This window comes from Delphinus delphis, chromosome 11 (genome assembly GCF_949987515.2).
Source record: "Delphinus delphis chromosome 11, mDelDel1.2, whole genome shotgun sequence".
Lineage (NCBI taxonomy): Eukaryota > Metazoa > Chordata > Mammalia > Artiodactyla > Delphinidae > Delphinus > Delphinus delphis.
In genome coordinates, this window is record NC_082693.1 from 22,387,836 (window position 1) to 22,409,956 (window position 22,121).

The 22,121-nt window shown below is 34.9% G+C and overlaps 1 protein-coding gene across 3 annotated transcripts in view; it reads right to left on the reverse strand.

Annotated features, from left to right (window-relative positions):
* The window catches only part of INTS13 (integrator complex subunit 13), a 33,854-nt gene extending 11,929 nt beyond the window's left edge, over positions 1–21,925 (reverse strand). The window contains exons 1-13 of one of the 3 annotated variants that reach the window (XM_060024474.1): positions 21,494–21,925; positions 20,275–20,510; positions 17,809–17,883; positions 11,856–12,058; positions 11,383–11,463; positions 9,839–9,929; positions 8,334–8,462; positions 6,735–6,819; positions 3,334–3,423; positions 3,036–3,125; positions 1,736–1,914; positions 457–627; positions 42–196 (exon numbers count right to left, since the gene is read on the reverse strand). In XM_060024474.1, coding sequence (XP_059880457.1) covers positions 42–196; positions 457–627; positions 1,736–1,914; positions 3,036–3,125; positions 3,334–3,423; positions 6,735–6,819; positions 8,334–8,462; positions 9,839–9,929; positions 11,383–11,463; positions 11,856–12,058; positions 17,809–17,883; positions 20,275–20,499 — 1,574 coding nt within the window. In that variant the 5' untranslated portion in view covers positions 20,500–20,510; positions 21,494–21,925. Of the gene's footprint in view, positions 1–41; positions 197–456; positions 628–1,735; positions 1,915–3,035; positions 3,126–3,333; positions 3,424–6,734; positions 6,820–8,333; positions 8,463–9,838; positions 9,930–11,382; positions 11,464–11,855; positions 12,059–13,973; positions 13,992–17,808; positions 17,884–20,274; positions 20,511–21,493 lie in introns of those variants that run through there. The other 2 variants (XM_060024475.1, XM_060024476.1) reach the window with 2 other exon arrangements.
* Positions 21,926–22,121: the final 196 nt, after the last annotated feature.

Sequence of the window (22,121 nt, forward strand, 5' to 3'; positions counted from 1 at the left end):
AAGAAAATGTGATATACGAGAAAGAAAGAAAAAAACCCTACCTTTTAGGGCCTTTTCCTCTTGTACCAACTGTGGAAATAGGTAGAGGATCATTTTTTCTTTCCATATCAACTAAGTTGTATATTGTCTTTTGACAGTTTAACACATCTTCTTCTGTCAAAGATTCTTTCACAATAACACTGGCTAATGGAACTACCTGTTAGATTTAAAAAAAAAAAAAAGAAAGAAAGAAAAAGAAAATCTGTCGTGAAACATAAGTATTGAAGTATCTAGACAGTACTTGAATTGATTTTAAGCATCACCATGGAGAGCTAATCTATAACCATCACTTCCATTTTCTATTACTAATTCTTTAACTGTAGCAAACTCTTATATTTCATTCTTTGCTTGATAAATGTTATTTGTAAAGAATATATAACTAATCTAGAAGAAAAACTGAAACTATTTAACACTTACCGCTTGCATGTTAAAGATGGTGGTCTGTGAAATAATCATAGGCCAGTAACGGGTATGTTTTTCTAACTGATCTTTTGCTCGTTCCAAAGGGATCTCAAGACTTCCATCGATTTTATATCTGGGGTCTAGAAAAGGAGTTAATCTGTTTTCCCTCATAAATTCACCAAAATCCTAATGATAACCAAATAAGATAAAATTAGAAACTATTTTCTAATGTTTCAGTACGGATTACATGTAACAGTCTGTTCCCCTGAGGTCTTCTGTCCTGTGATATGCAACAAAGCATTTTCTCTGACAGCCCGCCCTCCACACACTAATTTCTTCCTTTCTTTTTGAACATGAAACCTATCAGCCTTTATTCAACAGAGATGAAGAAAGCTTCAAACATTAATACATTCATGGTTCTTTCCACTTTTTAAAAACACTCATTTTTCTTCACTTCTATAATTTAACTCTTTTCTATTATATGCAGATAAAAGAATAAGTTCATCACATTAGAATACCATTTTGCTTACTTAAAAATTACCTTAGTACAACATTAAAATGTTAATAGTGGTTATCTTTGAATGATGGAATTACAGGTAATTGATAGTCTTTGTTTTTGCTTTTTTTATAAAAAGAATCTACATTTTCTACATTTTCTACAATGAATACTTACTAGCTTTCTCCTTATTTAAAAAATTATGTAAAAATAAAAATGAAAAGCCTAATCAAAAACAATTACAGTACAAAACACTTTGTGGTTTACAAAGTATATTCATATACATCATTCACATTTAATTTTTATAACCACCTTAAAAAGTAGACAGCCATGAAATATCAAAGAAGGGTGGAAGAGTGAAAAATTCAAATCAGAACAATACAATTTCTACTAAAAATAGATAGAATTTCCTTGTATGCACCTCTCAATAATATAAAAATTTATAGTGTTATTTCAAAGTAGCAGAATCCAAACTTTCAAATGTTTATGCTTGGCACTTAAGTTACTAGAAATAAAATTCTACCTAAAATATTAGTTCGAATCAACTTCCATTCTCGCCTATAATTCCAGTGTGTGTCAATGCTATTCAGATACTTCTCAGCATACACTGAGTATGTAAGGAAGACAACATAGTGATAAACAGCTCTTTTGAGCAAGTACTGCAGGAAATTCACCTGATTAAAACAATAATAAAAATCCAACTTCTCTAAACTTTTTGTCACAGATCTTAGCATATAATAGGTACTCTATGTACTTGCTGAATGACAGACTCAAAATTTATAGATATTAGAGTCTTACTGTAATCCGGTAGTCTGTAACTCTTCCTCCACATCCTTCACTAATTGAAGGCGGATCTTCTAGAATGGATCGAGAACTGCTAAGGACGTGCAAAAAAATCTCTCCTCCATGGCTACTAAGCATATGACTAATGACTTTGGAACCTGACTTTCGTGGTTGTTCCAATAAAACAGAACGACCTGTCAAAAACAAGATTACTCTATCAGTAATGAAATCCCAAGGGCTCTTAGTTCTTCCCTTAAGATTTATGTCTAGATTTTTCATTTTATTTATTGCTCTTCATATTTTAACCAGCATTGCTAATTGAGTGTATCTGCATATCAAGTCCTAAAAATCTGCATTCTAGCCTTAGCTTTCTCTTTGCTTCTCCAAGCTTACATAGTTACACAGTTTTCCAAAGTAAGTACAGTGGTCTCTGGTATAATGTTTGGTTATATTATTCATTCAATTACAAGTTCATACAAAATTTTTCTCCTGGACATCAAGAAGAAAAGTGGGACAACTCTTATATAACCCTTAGGTTATCAAAGCTACAAACCATTTGGGGGAGAAAGCAAGTCTCAATTCACTTCTACAATACCTCCTTATTGGCATTGTTATTTTAACTACTTGCTACTTTACATGACCAAATGTTATTTAATCTGAACATTACATAATCTGATAATCAAACTGTGCTTAATATAACAATGAAATTAACCTTATGATAAAGGCAGAGTAACTCTTTACAACAGTGGTTCCAAAACCTAGTTATTATAAGAATCATCAGAGGAGCCATCAGAATTTAGATTTAGCAAATGGAATTCAATAATTTTTTAAAAAATTTTTTACACAAGGAAACATCGGATTTAAAGTCATATCTATAAGAATAATATGGTATATTATTGAAAATAACATGTTTATTTATAATAAAGATATAGTGTTTAAAGAGAAATAATTCCATATATATTTTGTAATTTAAAATTCAATAGGTCAAGATAAACAAGTCTATATTATTCTATCGTCCAAAAAAAATTAACTTAGACTCTAAATATCAAATTTTTAAAATAAAAATTCTAAAAAATATATTAAGTAAATTTACTTAGCTACAATAGTGTGAAAGACAAAGTCAACTTATTTTTAAACATTAGTAAAACTGTTAAAGGGTATTTCCCATTACATAAATTTAAAACAGCTTTGGGAAATAAAATGGTTAGACTATATTGAAAAAAACAGCTTTTCGAGAATTCACATTTTCACATATTCTCACTAATGATTTCACTTGACATAATCTAGGTCAAAACAATTAAATGATGAAAGTTACCATTTAGAAGAAAATTAGTAAGGCAGGAGGAAGGTCTACTATTTACATCTACGGGTGAAATTCGATAAGCGCCAGTGCAATAGTGTAATTCTGAAATAGAAGAAAACACTGATTTGAAAGAATATAAAGAAATATTTCCACAATTAAAAGAGGAAAAACAAGCAAAAACAAAAGCTTGTTCCTTGATCCTCTAAAACAATGAAAAACAAAAATTCAAAAAGAAACAAATAATGCCTACACAATACTTAAAGAATCTTTTGATTATTATTTTCTCTTTCAATTATTTTTAAATACCTACCAATGTTATTTGTCCTTGGTGTGCACCACTTTAATGTTATTGTTTCTTTAAATGAGCCTTCTCTACTGCTTCCACTTAAGTGGTTATCACCTTTAAAAATAAGTTAGAGAAATAATAACATTACTAAATAATCACAAACTTCAAATGTTTGACAAGATTTCCAAGAGTTTAAGGTCTATAAGAGAAAATACCTCTGAGAGAACATCTTTGTTTAGAAAGTCTCCTAGAAAAATACCAAATTGACTTTGGATATCAGTTATTATTAAAATAAGTACTTTGTTTTCCTACAAATTTCTCATTAATTAATTTAATCATTTCAGTCACTACACTAAAAATAACAGCAAATTTTTTAAAATTTTAAGAATCTACAACTGCTACCCTCTGACACCATTAAATGATTAACATGGTTATGTAGAAAGCTTCAGGAACCTAAAATGCACAACTCATTGTACTGAATCCCAATAAATTTATTAGAAGAAACATAAAATGAGGAATCTATAAGGTAAATATATAAGAAGATGTAACAATGAGCACTTTTTGCCTTAATGGAGTTCAGAGTAAACAGATGTTAAAATAATAATGAAGACTGAAGTCTTAAACCCTCAAGGTCATCCAAGAGGGCTGGAATCAACTTCTTCCAAACTCATGTTAACGTTGATATTTTGACCTCTTCCCATAAAAAACAAATGTTCTTAACAGCATCCAGAATGGTGAATCCTTTCCAGAAGGTTTTCAACTTTCTTTGCCAAGATCCATCAGAGGAATCACTATCTATGGCAATTATAGCTTTATGAAATATATTTCTTAAATAGTAAGACCTGAAAGTCAAAATGACTCCTTGATCCATGTGCTGTGGAAAGGATGTTGTGTTGGCAGGCAAGAAAACAACATTAATCTCATTGTATGTCTCCATCAGAGCTCTTGAGTGACCAGGTGTACTGTCAATGAGCAGTAATATTTTGAAAGAAACCTTTTTTTCTGAGCAGTAGGCTAAATCGTAGGCTTAAAATAATGAGTAAACCATGTTGTCAACAGATGTGCTGTTATCCAGGCTTTGTTGTTGTACCGATAGAGCACAGGTGGAGTAGATTTAGTGCAATTCTTAAGGGTCCTAGGATTTTCAGAAGGGTAAATAAGCTTTGGCTCCAATTTAAAGTTACCAGCTGCATTAGCCCCTAATAAGAGTGTCACCCTGTCCTTTCAAGTCAGGCACTGACTTCTCCTCTCTAGCCATCAAAGTCCTAGATGACATCTTCTTCCAATAGAAGGTTGTTTCATCTACACTGAAAATCTGTTTAGTGCAGCCACCTTCATGAATTATCTGACCTAGATCTTCTGGAAAACTTGCTGCAGCTTCTATATCGGTACTCGCTGCTTCACCTTGCACTTGTATATTATGGAGACAGTTTCTTTCCTTAAACATCATGAACCATCCTCTGCTGGCTTCAAACTTTTCTTCTGTACCTTCCTCACCTCCTTCAGCCTTCACAGAATTGAAGAGAGTTAGGGCCTTGTTGTAGATGAGGCTTTGGCTTGAGGGAATGTTGTGGCTGCTTTGATCTTCTACCCAGACCACTATAACTTCCTCTATATCAGCAATAAGGCTGTTTCACTCTCTTATCATTTGTGTGTTCACTGAAGTAGCACTTTTAATTTCCTTCAAGAATTTTTCCTTTGCATTCACAACTTGGCTAACTGTTTGGTGCAAGAGGCCTCGCTTTCAGTCTATCCTGGCTTTTCAACATGCCATCCTCACTAAGCTTAATCATTTCTAACTTTTGATTTAAAGTGAGAGACATTTCACAGCAAAGGAAACCATAAACAAAACGAAAAGACAACCAACAGAATGGGAGAAAATATTTGCAAATAATGCGACCCAACAAGGGATTAGTCTCCAAAATTTACAAACAGCTCATGCAGCTCAATATCAAAAAAAAACAACCCAATCAAAAAATGGGCAGAAGACCTAGAGACATTTCTCCAAAGAAGACATAGCTTCAGCTGGCCAACAGGCATATGAAAAGATGCTCAACATCACTAATTACTAGAGAAATGCAAATCAAAACTGCAATGAGATATCACCTCACACTGGTCAGAATGGCCATCATCAAAAAATCTGCAAACAATAAATGCTGGAGAGGGTGTGGAGAAAAGGAAACCCTCTTGCACTGTTGGTAGACATGTGAATTGATACAGCCACTATGGAGAACAGTATGGAGGTTCCTTAAAGAACTAAAAATAGAGCTACTATATGATCCAGCAATTCCACTCTTGGGCACATATCCAGAGAAAACCATGGTTCGAAAGGATAAATGCACTCCAATGTTCACTGCAGCACTGTTTACAATAGCCAAGACATGGAAGCAACCTAAATGTCCAGTGACAGAAGAATGGATAAAGAGATGTGGTACATATATACCATGGAATATTACTCAGCCATTAAAAAGAATGAAATAATGCCATTTGCAGCAACATGGATGGACACGGAGATTACCATACTAAGTGAAGTGAGACAGAGAAAAATGAATATCATATGATATCACTTATATGTGGAATCTAAAAAAATGATACAAATGAACTTATTTACAAAACAGAAACAGACTCACAAACATAGAGAATGAACTTATGGTTGCCAGGGGGGAAGGGAGGGGGGAGGGATAGATTGGGAGTTTGGGATTGACATGTACACACTGCTATATTTAAAATAAAATGCCTTTCCATGAAAAAAAAAATAAAGTAAGAGATGTGCAACTCTTCCTTTCTTAGAGGCCACTGCAGGGTTATTAACTGGACTAATTTCAATACTGTTGTGTCCCAGGGAATAGGGAGGCCCAAGGAGAGGGAAAGAGATGGGGAATAACCAGTCAGTGGAGCAGTGAGAACACACACAACATTTATGGAATAAGTTCTCTGTCTTATATCTGTACAGTTTGTGGAACCCCAAAACAATTTACAAGAGCAACATCAAAGATCATTGATCACAGATCACCATAAGAAAAATAATGATGAAAAAGTTTGACGTACTGTGAGAATTACCAAAATGTGACACAGAGACATGAAGTGAGCAAGTGCTATTGAAAAGATGTCGCCAAAGATTTGCTCAACCCAGGTTGCCACAAACATTCAATTTGTAAAAGAACGCAACATCCGTGAAGCACAGTAAAGCAAAGCATGATGAAATGAGGTATGTCTGTATTTGTTCCATTAGCCTAGTCTTTCCCAAAGTAAATTCAATAGAACACTAGTTCCACGGCCATTAATGGGTGATATTGTCAGGTAAGTTTGGAAGGGGATGAACTAAAGTCAATCAGGTTTATTTACTCAAGAACTTCTCAAAGCTGTTAGTATGCTTTCATATGTTAGATCTTACAAAATAGTATTTTCCAACGTCTCTTACTTACCACTTTTCAGAAAATCTACATGTGCATCTTTGTGATGAAGTAGCTCCACATCGTAATTGGCAGATGTGTTAGCATGTTGTTCTTCCTTAAAGCAAAATTTAAAATAACTTGGTTTTGTTTTTAAAACAATGAAGTAATTATTCATTTTGCTTAAAGTGAGATCAAATATACCCAACAATAATTAGCTATAATAAGGGGATAGTTTGCTCAGTAATTAATCTATTTAAAGATGCAATAATTTTCCACAGCAATATAAACTATATTAAAAAACTACTGGCTACGTATCAGTAATAAAGTAGTGATTTTTCTTATGTTATGTCAGAATTAACATAGATGGTTCATCTAGAAATTTTAGAATTTTTTTTACTCTGAATGCATTGTCCTGCCAATACTTTTTGTACACAAATATGATGTAATTGAAATAGTTTACTCAATGTAAAATAGTTGATTGAAGGAGGAAATAGCATCTTTAAATACCTATAGTAAATTAGCAAGCACCAATTATATAAAATAGCAAATACAGACTAATAAACAAGTTTAGTAACTTGTCCTCACTAAACAGTAAATAGAAACTTCAGTATTATCTATTTACAAGAAAAAGACAAAGACTGAGGAGTCACACCAGTAGCACACAAATATGGTCAAATTTAAAAAGCAAGGTATCTGTCACCCTCAGAGTATTTTTCTTATAACTCATGAAATTATATTAAAATACGTCTATCATGCTATTTTAGTTGTTCACTGCTGCCTCACCTAAACTGTTCTACTAGTTAAGGCTATAATTTCTATTAAAGAGCCAGCCAGTGGTATAAGGAGGAAATCAATAATGAAAAGATTACATTTCTCACGCAATTTAGTTTTCATCATATGGTGGCAAAAAAAATGAAACTGGACTTATAAGAAAGCTAATTTAAATTTTTAGATATACTGGCTACTTTATATTTGTAAATATAATCAATACAATTAAATGTAACTCCCCTCAGTAAAAATTCATTTGAAGCTTTCTATGGCCCAGATATTGTGCTGGTCTTAGACAACTAAATAACATAATGAAAATGACAAGACAGTAACAGATTCCTAAGAAAATCCATTAGTAAAATCATAAGACTCATATGTTTTTCAGCTAGAATCATAAACTTGTTTAAAACTATAAACTATTTTTCCCTAGTTAGACCTATTAGTTACAAACACCTTTATACTGGGTAGGCAAGAACAAAAATATAAGAAAGAAAAGATCTACTAGAACACACAAAGTGAGTAAAATCTAATAACAACTGTCAGGAAAAGAATCACAGAAAAAGTAATCATTTCAGATAGAAATTATATTTTGATGAAAGTAATGAGAACAAAATTAAAAACAAAAAAGCTGATACAGAATGTTCTTATTAGGAAAAAAAAAATACAGCACTTTGTTCTGTGATCCTTTCTTGTTGCTTTTCATTATTTACTAACCTGGTCAAAGACACTGAATGTGTGCTAGCAAAACAGAAAATATGATATGGGAAGAAAAAGTTAAGGTTCATTAAAATAAATAATACATATCAAATATTTAAAATGCAAAGCAGGGCTTTCAAAACAGCAAGAAAAAGAACTGCCTACCTTCATTGGAATATTTGTAATAGTAGTTGAAGCCAAGTCGAAATGCTGCTGTACTAAAATATTTAATTTGGTAGCAAGATGCCGTCCTGCACGAACACTATGAACTTCGCTGGTTAAAACGGGGGACAACTATAGAAAGGTATGAAAAAAAAACCCCACAAAACTTTAAACATTTTAACTTAGTGCTAAATATTTTACTTCAACCCATGAAAATTAAGTACTTTTACTTGTGAGAATTTAGGGGGGAAAAGGTCCATAAATTAACCGTAATCATTATTTTAGTAATACATTTTTATACATTCACTCATTCAACGATAGGTATTAAAGAGAACTTACTGTATAAATTACCAGAAGCTGTGTGAGCTACTGGAGGATACAGCAGTGAACAGGCGAAATCCCTGTCCTCTTGAAACTTAGCGTAGAATAGTCTTTGATTTAAATCTATATTTTAATTTATAATTTTTACTTCTATTTATCTATATGCAAAATTGATTTGAAGTGTCCCACAGAAATACGGTAGAAAAAATAATTAATTTTGTGGAGAGGACAAACCTCTGCAGATACTACTACTTATTACGAAGAATGAAAATCACTACAATCATCATATTTTGTCACCAAGAAATGTATAAGGCAGCCAAAAGTTACTTATAACAAGGCAACAAAATTTTACTCATTCCAGGGTAATAGTATTTATTGTAAGTAAATTATTTACTTATCTCAAAGTAAAGCCAATATAATGTTATGTCACCAAGAGTCAGAAAAAAGTTAACAAAAAATGGGCTTACACTGGAAACCACATAAAACACAATGATAAAGATAATGACCTAAAAAAGAAATCAGCTATTAAAAAAAACATTATCTAAGTTAATACTTCACGTTTATATTAAGTAATGCTAACTAAAAAAAACAAAAATAAGAACATACACATTTAATATAGTTATACAAACACACATATCTCTATTTCTAAACACAGACCACCAATGGAGAATATTATGTGATGTGAATCCACTTAACAATCAACAGACTCATCTCTTCCTTTAAAATTGTTCAAATTTATTTGAAAAGTAAAACCAAGGTTGGAAATTAGTCTTTTACCCCTCTGGATAGGTAAAGTTAATTTCTTTGTTATAGGAGTGTATTTTGATTAAAGAGTGTATTGTTTTCCTAATGAGAAGAAAAACAGTTCTACAGAGTAAGAAGTCATTAAAGCAATTGAAATCCATTACAGTAACTGAAATTTGAGGAACGATACAAATTGTGTATGGTTTGAGAACACAGTTATTTAAAATAAACATCAACAGGCAAACAAAACAAAATACTTTCAAAATCTACAATTATAACATAAAGCACTAATCTAGGTACTTTGCCATACAGGTTGCTTTCAAAACTCTAAATATTTTTGTATCAGAAAATGTTGGCAACCTGATCATTCTTATGCTAAACCTTCTCAGCATTTATTATTAATAATTAACAATGATCTCTTCTTCCATTACTTCTGCACTTACCTCTTTTTTAGGACGATCAGATACAAGGCTGTCTTCACCAACTGGGTAGGTATGGATCAAGACTAGCTCACACTTCTGAATCTGCATGAGACTTAAAGAGAAACTTTTCACTTAGAATATAAGACTATATACTACGTAAAGAATTCAGGCAGGTAAACTATAAAAAGTTTTATATACTAAAACAGTGTGTCTCTATAATCAGATACCACAGTTAACATAAAAGCTAAATATTCAGAAAGACTGTATAACTGCTGTACTTGTATGAACATTTAATGAATAATTTATGAGTTTAATTGAAATGCAAAAATGATCATTTTGTGTATTCGAAGGATAAAATAAAGAGAAAATTCTTATACTCTGGTATAATTTTCAATAGATAACTGCCACAGAGAAAATGAATATATTGTGTATTAATTTCCCTTTTACTAGTGTTTTTCAAGAACAAATTATATTACCTATAATTGGTTATTTCCAAGAATACAGAATTTGTAATACTAAAAAGTTACCCCCAACTTTTTATTTTATTTATTTTTTGCCCCCTCTATTTTATTTCTTTTTTTAAATTGAGATACAGCTGATGTACAATAATAAAAGTTTCAGACATACGACAGTGATTCACAATTTTTAAAGGTTATACTCCATTTATAGTTACTATAAAATACTGGCTATATTCCCCATGTTGTACAATATATCCTTATAGCTTATTTATTTTATACATGGTAGTTTGTATCTCTTAATCCTTACCCCTATCTTGCCCCTCTCCCCTTCCCTCTCTCCACTGGTAACTACTAGTTTGTTCTCTATATCTGTGAGCCAACTTCTTATTTTAAAATTTCCAAACCTACAGAAAAATTGAAAGAAAAGTACTATTCAATGAACACCCATATATCCTTAACATAGATTAGCTAATTAGCTGTTAGCTACATTTGTTTTCACTATAAATGCCTAAATAGATGTACATTTATTTTTTTTTACTAAGTCATTTGAGAGTAGTTGCAGAGGAAATGATACTTCATTCCTAAATACCTCAGCATGCTTCCTTCTCCTAGTGAGAATAATCCTACTTGTTGATGATAACAGTACTCCACCTAGAAAATTAATAGTAGCTCAATCTAATACAGACTCCTCACAGCAATTGCCCCAAACATATCTTTAGTGGCTTTTTTCTTTTTAAAAAATTCAGACAATATAATTAGTTATGTTTTGCTTGGTACATACTGAATAATGCTACCAATGATTTGCTCATTTTATAGATTTGTAATACAGAGTATGAGAACAAGCCATCAAAAAAATATGCGTTATAAATTCATGTATTATTTTATCCTTCTGCTCACCTTTTCTGTGAGCAAAAAGTAAAATTTTAAACTTAAAGGGAAAATGGGACAAGAAGTTTCTGATCGAACATACATTTTTGACTAATTTGTAGAGCCAGTAGAGAATTCAAGGGAATGGTACCAATTATCATTAAAATTATTGGAATAATTATAATGAAGTAAATATGACTATAAAATGGAATATTTATTCCATTTATGGATTATACTCACTGATCTGAATTTGCAGCAAGCTTGTTATGTTCATGAATTGTTTCCTGGACACAGTCCTCAAGCATTCGCACATGACTATCACTATGGCATAAAAAAGATAAAACCAACTTAAATAAATAAATAGTAAGAGAAAAAATTAAACACACTATTCAGCTGTAGTATCTTGTTACAGGCACTTAAAATTACTTCAATAAGGACTGTCTGTAGTGTGCTCATTTACAATACTAAACAACCAATTGAATGAAAAACTAGTGAGGAAAAAAAGTCAAATCGACCTACGTGATAACAATCTAAACAGTTTTCAGTAAGATGAACTGGATATTTTAGAACTGGATAAACACGGTTTCGATATTAGAAAGGCCACATGTGATATCCTTAAATGCTAACATGTTGCCCCTGCTTTTTTTAAATAAAAACTACAATAGGATATTAAAATTCCCTCAGTGAAAGAATTACTGTGATTAATGGCTCACCTTTTTGCATTAGTAATGCAAATTATTCGTCCTCTATTTCCAACACGTTCTGCATTCTCCATTAGTAGAGTACGAGCCTCATGTTGGTATTCGGTAATTTTACAGAGGGTTTCCACTGCTGCAACAAGACCATGCAGAATACTGCAGCATTCTGGATCTGCCCGTGGATTAGGAGGCCCAACAGCAGCTAACGCTGCCATCAGCTAAGTAAAAGGGAAAACAATCATGTTGACAAGAATAAGCACAAGTCAGACAAAGGCATCACAAGAAAATGAAACTACAGACCAATGTATCTTATAAATATGGATACAAATATCCTCAACAAAATACTAGCAAACTGAATCCAGAACATATAAAAAGAATTATATACCATGACCAAGTTGGACTTATCCCAGGAACACAAAGTTGATTTAACGTCTAAAAATTAATTAATGCAAACGATATCAATGGAATTTTTAAAAATCACATGATCATCCCCATAAATACAGAAAAAGCATTTGACAAAAATCTAAAACCCTTTCATGATAAAAAACACTCAACAAACTAGAAACAGAAGGGAACTTCCTCAAGCAGATAAAAGGCACCTATGAAAAACCTATACATAATATCATGCTTAATAGTGAAAACTAGATGTGTTCCCTCTAAGATCAGAAACAGAAAGATATCCACTCTCACCACTTCAATTCAATACTATACTAGAGCTTCTAGCCCAAGCATTAGGAAAGAAAAAGAAATAAAAGGAATTCAGATTGGAAAGGAAGAAGTAAAACTATCTCTATGTTGCAGATGACATGATCTTGTATGTAGAAAATCCTAAGGAATCCATTAGAAATTTTTTAGAAATAATAAGCAAGTTAAGCAAGGTTGCAGGATACATGATCAACAGACAAAAACCAATTGTATTGCTGTACATTTGCAAAGAACAAGCCAAAAATGAAATTAAGAAAACAATTCCATTTATAATAGCACCAAAAAGAATAAAATGCTTAGGAATAAATTTAATAAAGGAAATGCAGATTTTATACTCTGAGAACTATGAAATACTGTTGAAAGAAATTAAAGATCTAAATGAATAGAAAACATCCTATGTTCATGGACTGGAATACTTACTATTGTTAAGATGACAACATTACCCAAACTGAACTACAGATTAAACATAATCCCTGTCAGAATCCCAGCTGACTTCTTTGTATTGATAGAAATTGATAAGGTGATTCTAAAATTCATATGGAATTACAAGGGATACAGAACAGCTAAAACACTCTTAAAAAAGAACAAAGTGTAAGGACTTTGCTTTATATATGCATAAAGATACGTTGGAAGGACCCATTAAAAACTAATAGTGGTGGGGATAAATAGTGATGTGGTGGTAAACCAGCTCTCCAAAGGGAAAAAATAAACCTAATTTGTAGTGTTTGCCAATATCTATGGTTAAGTACTCCCATGATCGCTACTTTCAAGCTTTCACTGAATGTAAAGTTGATAGGAGATGCACACACTCAGCTCTTCCAAGTTGGTATAACCAGGCTCTAGCACAACACTAACTGGAACAGGGGATGAGTGGGAAATTTTTCAAGGCTTAGCTTTTACTTACACACACACACATATGTGTACATGCAAGTATATACGTAAAATTTATTTTTTAAAAACATAGGTATTACCTATTCATAAAAAGTGATCAAAAATAAAAGAAAAATTACTGTATATATAGGACTATAAAAAGTCCCTGGTACATAGGAGAAAAAATAAAAAGCTTTTTAGGACAGGGGTGTTGTGGTCCTGGGAAAGCAGCAGAAAGCTTAACTTCTGGAGTCAGGTAACTGTGGACTGAAATGCTGGCTCTGACTTTTAATATTGTGTGACCCTGGTTTAACTCTCCTAGCTTTTTTCCTAATCTGAAAGTGAAACTAATAATAGAACCTGTGCCACATTAGTATGATACTTTCAAACTTTAATTTACCCAACAAAAACAAGACCAAAACTCCTGAAATCTGATAAATTTTTTGTAATAAGATCTACAATGTAGAGGATAGAGTCACGTGCTGTAACAGAAAGAGTCCTGGACCCAGGTATGCAAGTCAAACTACCTCTGGCACCTGTGGGCTTCAGTTCCTTCACCTGCAAAAGGAAGGAGTCAAAGCAAAAGATGTCTACAATCTTTCCAGCCCAAACATTCTTCAATCAATCTACTTCAATTGCTTCTCATGATCAGTCACAATAATTAGAGAAAGGTGTGACACAGATAACGAAAGCTAAACATTAAATGTGTTTACACAAACAAGATTATACATAATTTATACAAAATGTCAATTACTTTATATCATCTTAAACATTAGGGATCTGCTATATAGTTGCCTTCACACCTGGAGTTTCCCCTTCTGTTCATAATCTAAAAGCAATGCGTGTGATATAATATGCCTTCACCTTCAGAAAGCAGAAGGAAGCAGTAATTCTCGTATCATCAGTATAGCTCCCATTATTAAATGCATACCTCTTACTGCACTGCAGAGGTGCAGTAACGAAAATCTATTCAAATTTGTACTTATTTTTATTTATACACAACTAGAGAAGCTTCAGTCTTCTTTCACAGTACCTCTTGAAAGAACAAAGCAGAATACATGCTATTTCAAAAAGATAGTACAGGGGGAATGTACGGAATCCTTAATATTTTTTCAAGCAATGAAAGAATAAAGAACATTTTGGAGTGATATAAATGCAAAGCCAAGCCAATAAAAGTCCCCCTTCAGTGAGTTACCTCAAAAGAAAAAAAGGTTAGATATGTTTACATATTATAATATTAATCACAACATTTTAAGACCAAACATCGTAAGAAACACATTTTCATTGAAACACATTTGCATGGGATTATTTCCACTAAAGGGCATCCATTAACAGAAAAATTTTAACATGAAATAGTTCAAATAATGTATTCAAATACTTCACTAATGCCTGTCTCTCATGTTCATATTCATCAGTGAAGGACCTAATAGACTGAAGTCTTCTATCCACCTAAACGACAGAAAAGAACGTAATCTACCACTAATTCAATAGCTTTAGACACGTTTAAAAAGCATAAACTTGATGAATTGAGCATGGGTTTATTTCTGCTCCCTCAAACTCCACTAAAACTGTAGTAAAGGAATTTAATTTAAAAAAGCAAACACCAGGGCTTCCCTGGTGGCGCAGTGGTTGAGAGTCCACCTGCCGATGCGGTGGACACGGGTTCGTGCCCCAGTCTGGGAAGATCCCATATGCTGCGGAACGGCTGGGTCCGTGAGCCATGGCTGCTGAGCCTGTGCGTCCGGAGCCTGTGCTCCACAACAGGAGAGGCCACGACAGTGAGAGGCCCGTGTACCGCATTAAAAAAAAAAAAAAAAAAAAAAGGAAACACCAAAGGGGGTAAAAAAAAAAACAACCCATAAACCCACAAAGATGAAGAGAATGGAGGAGGAGACAAGAGAACAATCAAGAGATGTCAGCAAGAATGTATGAAAATGGATGGAGGAATGGTAATGGACTTAGCAAGACTGAATAAACTGAAATCTAAGCACCTACAGAGGGAAAAGGCAAGATGATATGCCTTTCAGAATCCAGGAGAAGTTCAGGAACTGGAGGCATCAAGTACCACATAAAGCAAGGATGAGGCAAGATACTGAAAACTGAAAGACTTGAAGCCAGTATAAGGAACAACTTGACTCCCGATCTTACTCACACCCTACCCATGCAAGTGACTCTCTCTTCCTGACCCCCCCAGATACAGAATCACAGTCCTTGGAGGAAATGAACCAGAGAGATACCAAGCATGGATACCACAAAGCACAGCGGAGTGTCAGGGGAAGACACTAGACCAGTGCTGCCCAAAAGAGCTTTCTCTGATGATGGAAAAGTTCTATAACTGTGCTGTACAGTAGCCACTATCCACATGCGGCCTACTGAGCGTTTAAAACATGGCTAGTGCTACAGAGAAACTGGATTTTTTAATTGCATTTAATTTTAATTAATTTAAATTTAAATAGTAGCTATCTGATAGCTAATGGTAGCTACATATGGCTAGTAGCTACTATATTGGACAGCACAGTACTAGACCAAAAACAGAAAGACTGAGTGAAAGTTCACCTACTGGATGGTAGAACCTACCCTCTCCCCTGGCTCCCAGAAGGCTGACAACCAAGTTTATAGCATGCAGGTGGAAGAGTGGAAGATCTTCTCTGGAGACCCCGAGAAGTCTCGGAGAGACAATCTGTCTATTCTGACATCTGGAGGCCTCCCAGGGAAAACAACTAGATTAAATAAATCACGATGAAGGCCAGTCAGCAATACCTACTCCACAACATGCAGATCTTCTAACCTGCTCTTTAGCGGCCTGCTTTTAAATAAGGTTGCATAGCTAAATATCAGTAGGCATTTAAGCAAAGCCTCAACATGAAAAGAACACTGAAAACAGAAGGAGATCAAAAGAAAACTTCAAATAAACTAATACCTTTGGATTAAAAAATTACACCCATAAAACAAGAAAAGGATATGACAAAAATGGACATAATTAGAGCGTAAGTAAAAGTTCTTGGAAATTAAAAATAAGATCAAATAAAAAGTTCCATATAAGGATTAAAAGGAAATAGGTAAAAGGCCCAGAAGGAACAACAATGGGAGGATCAGTGAGAAAAAGAATAAGGAATTTAATCCAGGAGGTCCAACATCCCATTCATAGGGATTCCAGAAAAACACAGAACACAAAGACAAGAACATTATCAAAGAAACAACAGGGGAAATTTTCCTGAAGAATATAAAGCCTAGCACAATGAATGAGAAAAGACCAACACCAAGGCCAATCATTGAGAAATTTCAGAACATAAAGGGAGAAAGAAAAGATTCTAAAAGGTTTCAGAGAGAAATTATGAAGAAAAATGATACTGGACTTCACAGTAACACTGGGAGTTATAAAACAGTGGGGTAAGGCCCTCAGAATTTTGAGGAGAAAATTATTTCCAATCTGAAATTTTTATACCTCAAGTATCAATAAACTGTAAGGTAAGTTACAAGAATTCTGGAGGTTATATTTTACCAAAACAAGAGATTACACACACACACACACACACACACACACACACACACACACAAAAAGCAAGGAGGATGACAGCAGTGCACCAGGCGTAGAAAGCAACCAGTTCAAAGTGCAGCCCAAGACTGCGTTCCAAGAAGTTTTTCAAGGGGGGAAAAGAAAATCAAACTACTAAAATTCTAATACATTAATGATAAGTATATTGGGAAGTTTCACAGACATATGAGGAAAAGCAGCAATAGATTCTCAGAAAACTAAGCATATTAAAGGAGAAAAAAAGGAAATGATAAATTCCAGGAACACCAAAAAGTTGTACAACAAAGGAAATAACACAGAAGTCAAATCATTGTGCTGTAGACCTTAAACTTATACAGTACTGTATGTCAACTATATGTCAATAAAACCTTAATAAAACACAAAACAAAGGAAATAATCACATATGCCACTTGGCTTAGCAGTGGATAACACTTTATGTAGACATTACAATGTAAACATGAAATTTTGAATTAAACAAAACTTCTGATATAATATTGAGAAAATCAGGGAAGGGAAGAAGGCAGTGAGAGTGGCATGGGTGAGAGGAAGTATAAAAGGTAAATCCTCATCGACAGTAATGATAAATGAAGTTTAAATTGAGAATTCTGTAAATAGCAGTAAAAACATGTTATTTAGAAATATGAAGTAAATACTAGATGAGCTAAAGAGTTGAAAGCTTGCTTCTAGAAAGTGGGGAAAGACTGGAAGACAGACAGCTGTTTTTCTTTTAGTATTAGTTGGTGTTTTAAAACTATGTGCAAATACTATACCTATTTAAAACATTAATTATATTTTAAGAAAGTATTATCAGGTCCAGATAATTTTCAAAAATGGCCACAGTTCAAAATCTAAGCATACCTCCTGCAAATTTTGGTCTTCTTGAGTCCAAGAATTTAAAACATGTGCTCCAGAGTCACTCACAATGAAATTCACCTAATAGAGTTCAAAGAAATAATTAGTATTCAACTCCAAGTCTTCTCAATCACATCATATTTAAAACATTTATTTTATTATAAATACCTTTTAATATATTATATATAACATAAACATAAATAGAGAGTGCAGTCTCTAGCTCTGGTTTGCTGATTGATTCATTCAATCATTTTATAGTTACCGAATGCCTAGTACAGGCCAGGTGCTATTCTCAGCACTAGGGATATGGGAATACAGTGATGAATACAACAGTTCTGTTGCTCACAATGTGGGGAAAGCCAGGATTCTGAGGTGTGGTAAGACAGAGGGTAGTGCAGGGAGAATACAAACAAAAATAAATGAACAACATAATTTCAGAGAGTGATAAATGCTATGAAACAGAAGTTGTTTAGCTTCTTTAGGTTGGGTGATCAGAGAAGGGCTCTCTACAGAAGTGGCAATTGAGGGAAATCCAAAATGACCAAAAGAAACCAGCCAGGGAAAGAGCTGGAGGTACAGAATTCCAGGTACAGCAAACAGCAAATGCAAAGGCCTCTAGGTGCACACCCTCAAAAGGGTGAAGGTCAGAGAGGTAGGAGATAAGGTCAGAAAAATAAGCAGTGGCCATATAACCTAGAGCATTGAAAGCTAAAAGAATGGATTTGCACTTTATTCTAAATTTTAAAGTAAAGGGACTTCCCTGGTGGCGCAGTGGTTAAGAATCCGCCTGCCAGTGCAGGAGACAAGGGTTCGATCCCTGGTCCGCGAAGACCCCACATGCTGCGGAGCAACTGAGCCCGTGTGCCACAACTACTGAGCCTTTGTGCCACAAATACTGAAGCCCGCATGCCTAGAGCCCATGCTTCACAACAAGAGAAGCCACCGCAATGAGAAGCTCGCGCACGGCAACAAAGAGTAGCCCCTGCTTGCCACAACTAGAGAAAGCCCATGCGCAGCAAAGACCCAACACAGCCATAAATAAATAAATAAATAAATAAATAAAAAGCATCCTAGTTCTTCCACTGTATCTGTCAAATTTCTTAAAAAAATTTTTTAAAGTAAAATGCAAACAAAATATATCAGGTAAGATGATAACAGTAAGGATACATTAGAAAATATATCAAATGAGGGCTATGTTCCCTTTGGGGAGGAGGGTGAGATTACTTCTTTCCCCTGGACTATATAATCTAAGTCATGATCTTTTTTCCTATTATCCATGTAATACTCATTTTGCCTCCCCAGTAAGTTTGATAAGCAGCCTTTTCTCCTAAGACTTACCTGACAGGAACATATTTTACTGGCCACTTTACTCACATTACCTCACTGAAATCTTACAACAATCATAGTTATGCTTACATGGGAGGAAACCGAGGCTTGGAGAGATGAAGCGAAATGATCAAGGTCACACTGCCGGTAGCCTAACGATGCCAGGACCTGAACCGAAACCTGTGTGCTAAACCACTACATTATGCTTCCTCTCATATATACTTTTTTACCTTACATGATACACAATTTACAGAGGGACTAAAACAATTTATATTTTAATTTGGAACATATCTGAATGTATAATATATATTAGCCTCTCTGTGTTCAGCCTTACTGTTACTGCTGTGCCTGTGCTGGTCTATGAACAGGCTAGGTCCCAACCTATGCTGCTCCAACTGAGACAGAAAGCAAAGCATCCACTTGTGGCTTAACCAAATGACTTTCCCAAAATAAAACAGTGGGGATTCTGAAAACTGAAGATAATTTTCACACTTGGAGTTTCTATCAATCTTCAATTTCTCTTCTTACTGATAAAAACAATTTCCCCTTAGCATTCTTAAGAGCATTCTTTACAATATGGCCAAATCCCGCAGCAATTTAGGACACTTCCACTAAAACTGTAAGCAGCCAGGTTCAAATTCTGGTTCTTCCTCTAACTAGCTACATGACTCAGGGCAAATTGCTTCTCTCTACCTCAGTTTCTGCATCTCCAACAAGGCAGTAATAAACAAGGCTGATATTCAGATGGAACATACCAACACATTCTGACAAAGTGCTTTCAGCCAACATCCCTTCTGCTTCGGCTGACAACAGTTCTCAGTGGTCAGTGTCTGTTCCATTCTGGTTTTATACACTTTGAATACTGTCCCAGTAATTACAGTAGCTACCTCATAGGACTGCTGTTAAGAGTTAAAGGAGTTAATATGAAGCACACGTTAAGTGCTCCATAATTGTTAGCTGTTATTATTGTTGTTGGCCCCAATTAAATACATGTATTAACCCCAAAGGGGAGTTCTATATACTACACTTTTAAAGTAGTAAATAAACAGTTGTAAGTCAAATCTAAAGCAAAGTCATACATAAAAAGTGTAAAAAGTAGTCAAGTACATCCCCCAAATCATGATTTTACTTGTACTTCACACTTACCAGCTTTTTGAAAGGAAATATATCATACATTATTCTACAATATTCCATGGAAGATTCTACTGAGCAAGTCCACAATGATTTAGATATAGGGGCCAAAGGGATGATTCCTTGGGTCCTATTCTTCACCAGCATATCAAACTCGACATGCTGTCTGCATGATTCTGCCATGTAAGGGCAGTGATCCACAACAAATACTGTTTTATGAGATTCAGAAAAAATCTTCATTTTGTTTTAACCTGTAAGGGATAAAATATATTAGCCAAACACCTTATACGTAACATTTAATATCTTAAATTATTTCTAACAAATGCGTCTTTTCCTCAAGATTTGATAGGGAACATGAATAATCAGTAGTCAAAGAAATTTATCGAACAAAGGACAAGATTTAATGAGGTCATGACCAGAAAGTAACAATTCAAGGGACGAGCTACACCATATTCACCTGTCATTCTACCAGACACAGGCAGATTACAATACATGCAGATATTTTTTGCTTTTGGAATGAACTTAAATTTGCCAGAAGAAAACATTTTTACAAATAATCGTATTGGTTTCCCTTACGTAATACCAAACAAAATAAACGACAAACACCCTTCAAACACACTTTTGATGATCCTTGCTAATTGACATCAATCAAATATAAACCCCTAAAGTAATATAAGTCAGCATTTGGGGGCTTCCCTCCAAAAAAATCTCAAGACTTCTGAAAAAGGGTGGGGATTGGGGAGAAAGAATGAACTGGAAAGAGTGACAACAAAAGGTAAGCTCAAAACATAACAAACATCTCCTACGATAACTGCATATCTGGTCTTCGCATTAGGATAAGGACCTCAAATTCACACTCTCCACCTTAGCTTCTGAAACACCACGGTAATTCATCATGTAGAACAGAAAAACTTAGGTGCTACCATCACATGGTGGGAAGGAGGAACTTTTGAAACTTTTTCTTGAAAGAACTCCCTTGCTTCGCTAATAAAATCTTACACTGAATAGACAATCCACATTCGAAAAGCACAGGGTAAACACAGCAGAAGTGTTCATTAAAACGAACCGACTTTTTACAATCCAGCTATTTTCTTCTCCTGCTTTCCAATGCATTTCCCCTTCACGCAAAACTCTTCTTTGAGAAACCTAGACACACTCTGCTGGAAACTGGGGTGGGGGGGGGGGAGTACAAGGTGAGTGGATAAGGAAGACCTCAGGATCGAGGTTCGCTTACTTTCGTGCCTGGTCCTGCAGTGAAAACGAACAGAGGCTATGCACCACAGCCTCTCTGGAAAAGGCTGCTGGCTGGGTGGGGAGGGTCAGCGCTCAGTCAGGAGTGTCTGGTACCAAAGACAGGGGACTATGCTTTCCCCGCTCATCTCCTAACACACCGGTCCTTCCCAGGCTTCCTAAATGCAGGAGCGCGCGCGCCTGCGCGTGAACACAAACACTCACACACTCGTACTGGCGCGTGCGCAAAGCACTCTTCTGCAGCCCCGCCAAGCTGCCCTTCCCCCTCTGCGGGCCAGACGCCCAGGTCTCTAACAGGAAGAGGGCGGAGCCAAGGAAAAAAATGCCTCCGACCCTCAAGATTTTCTACCCCCTAATTTTCCAGTCACCCATTGGGAAAATTGATCCGGGCGACCTGAGAGCGTCCCCAACAGCGAAGTACCAACCACAGCACCGGCTAACGGTGCTACGGTCCCCTAAGCGCAAGGCCCGCCCACCAGATCTCCCCTTCTCAGCCTCTCCACCCAGGCCCGTTTCCCCTAGCAAAATTCGCGAGACTTTGCGAGAGGCCGAGAGAAAGCTTGAGCGTGGATTAGTGGGGAGGCCCGCCCCTAACTCTCGCGCATGTCAGC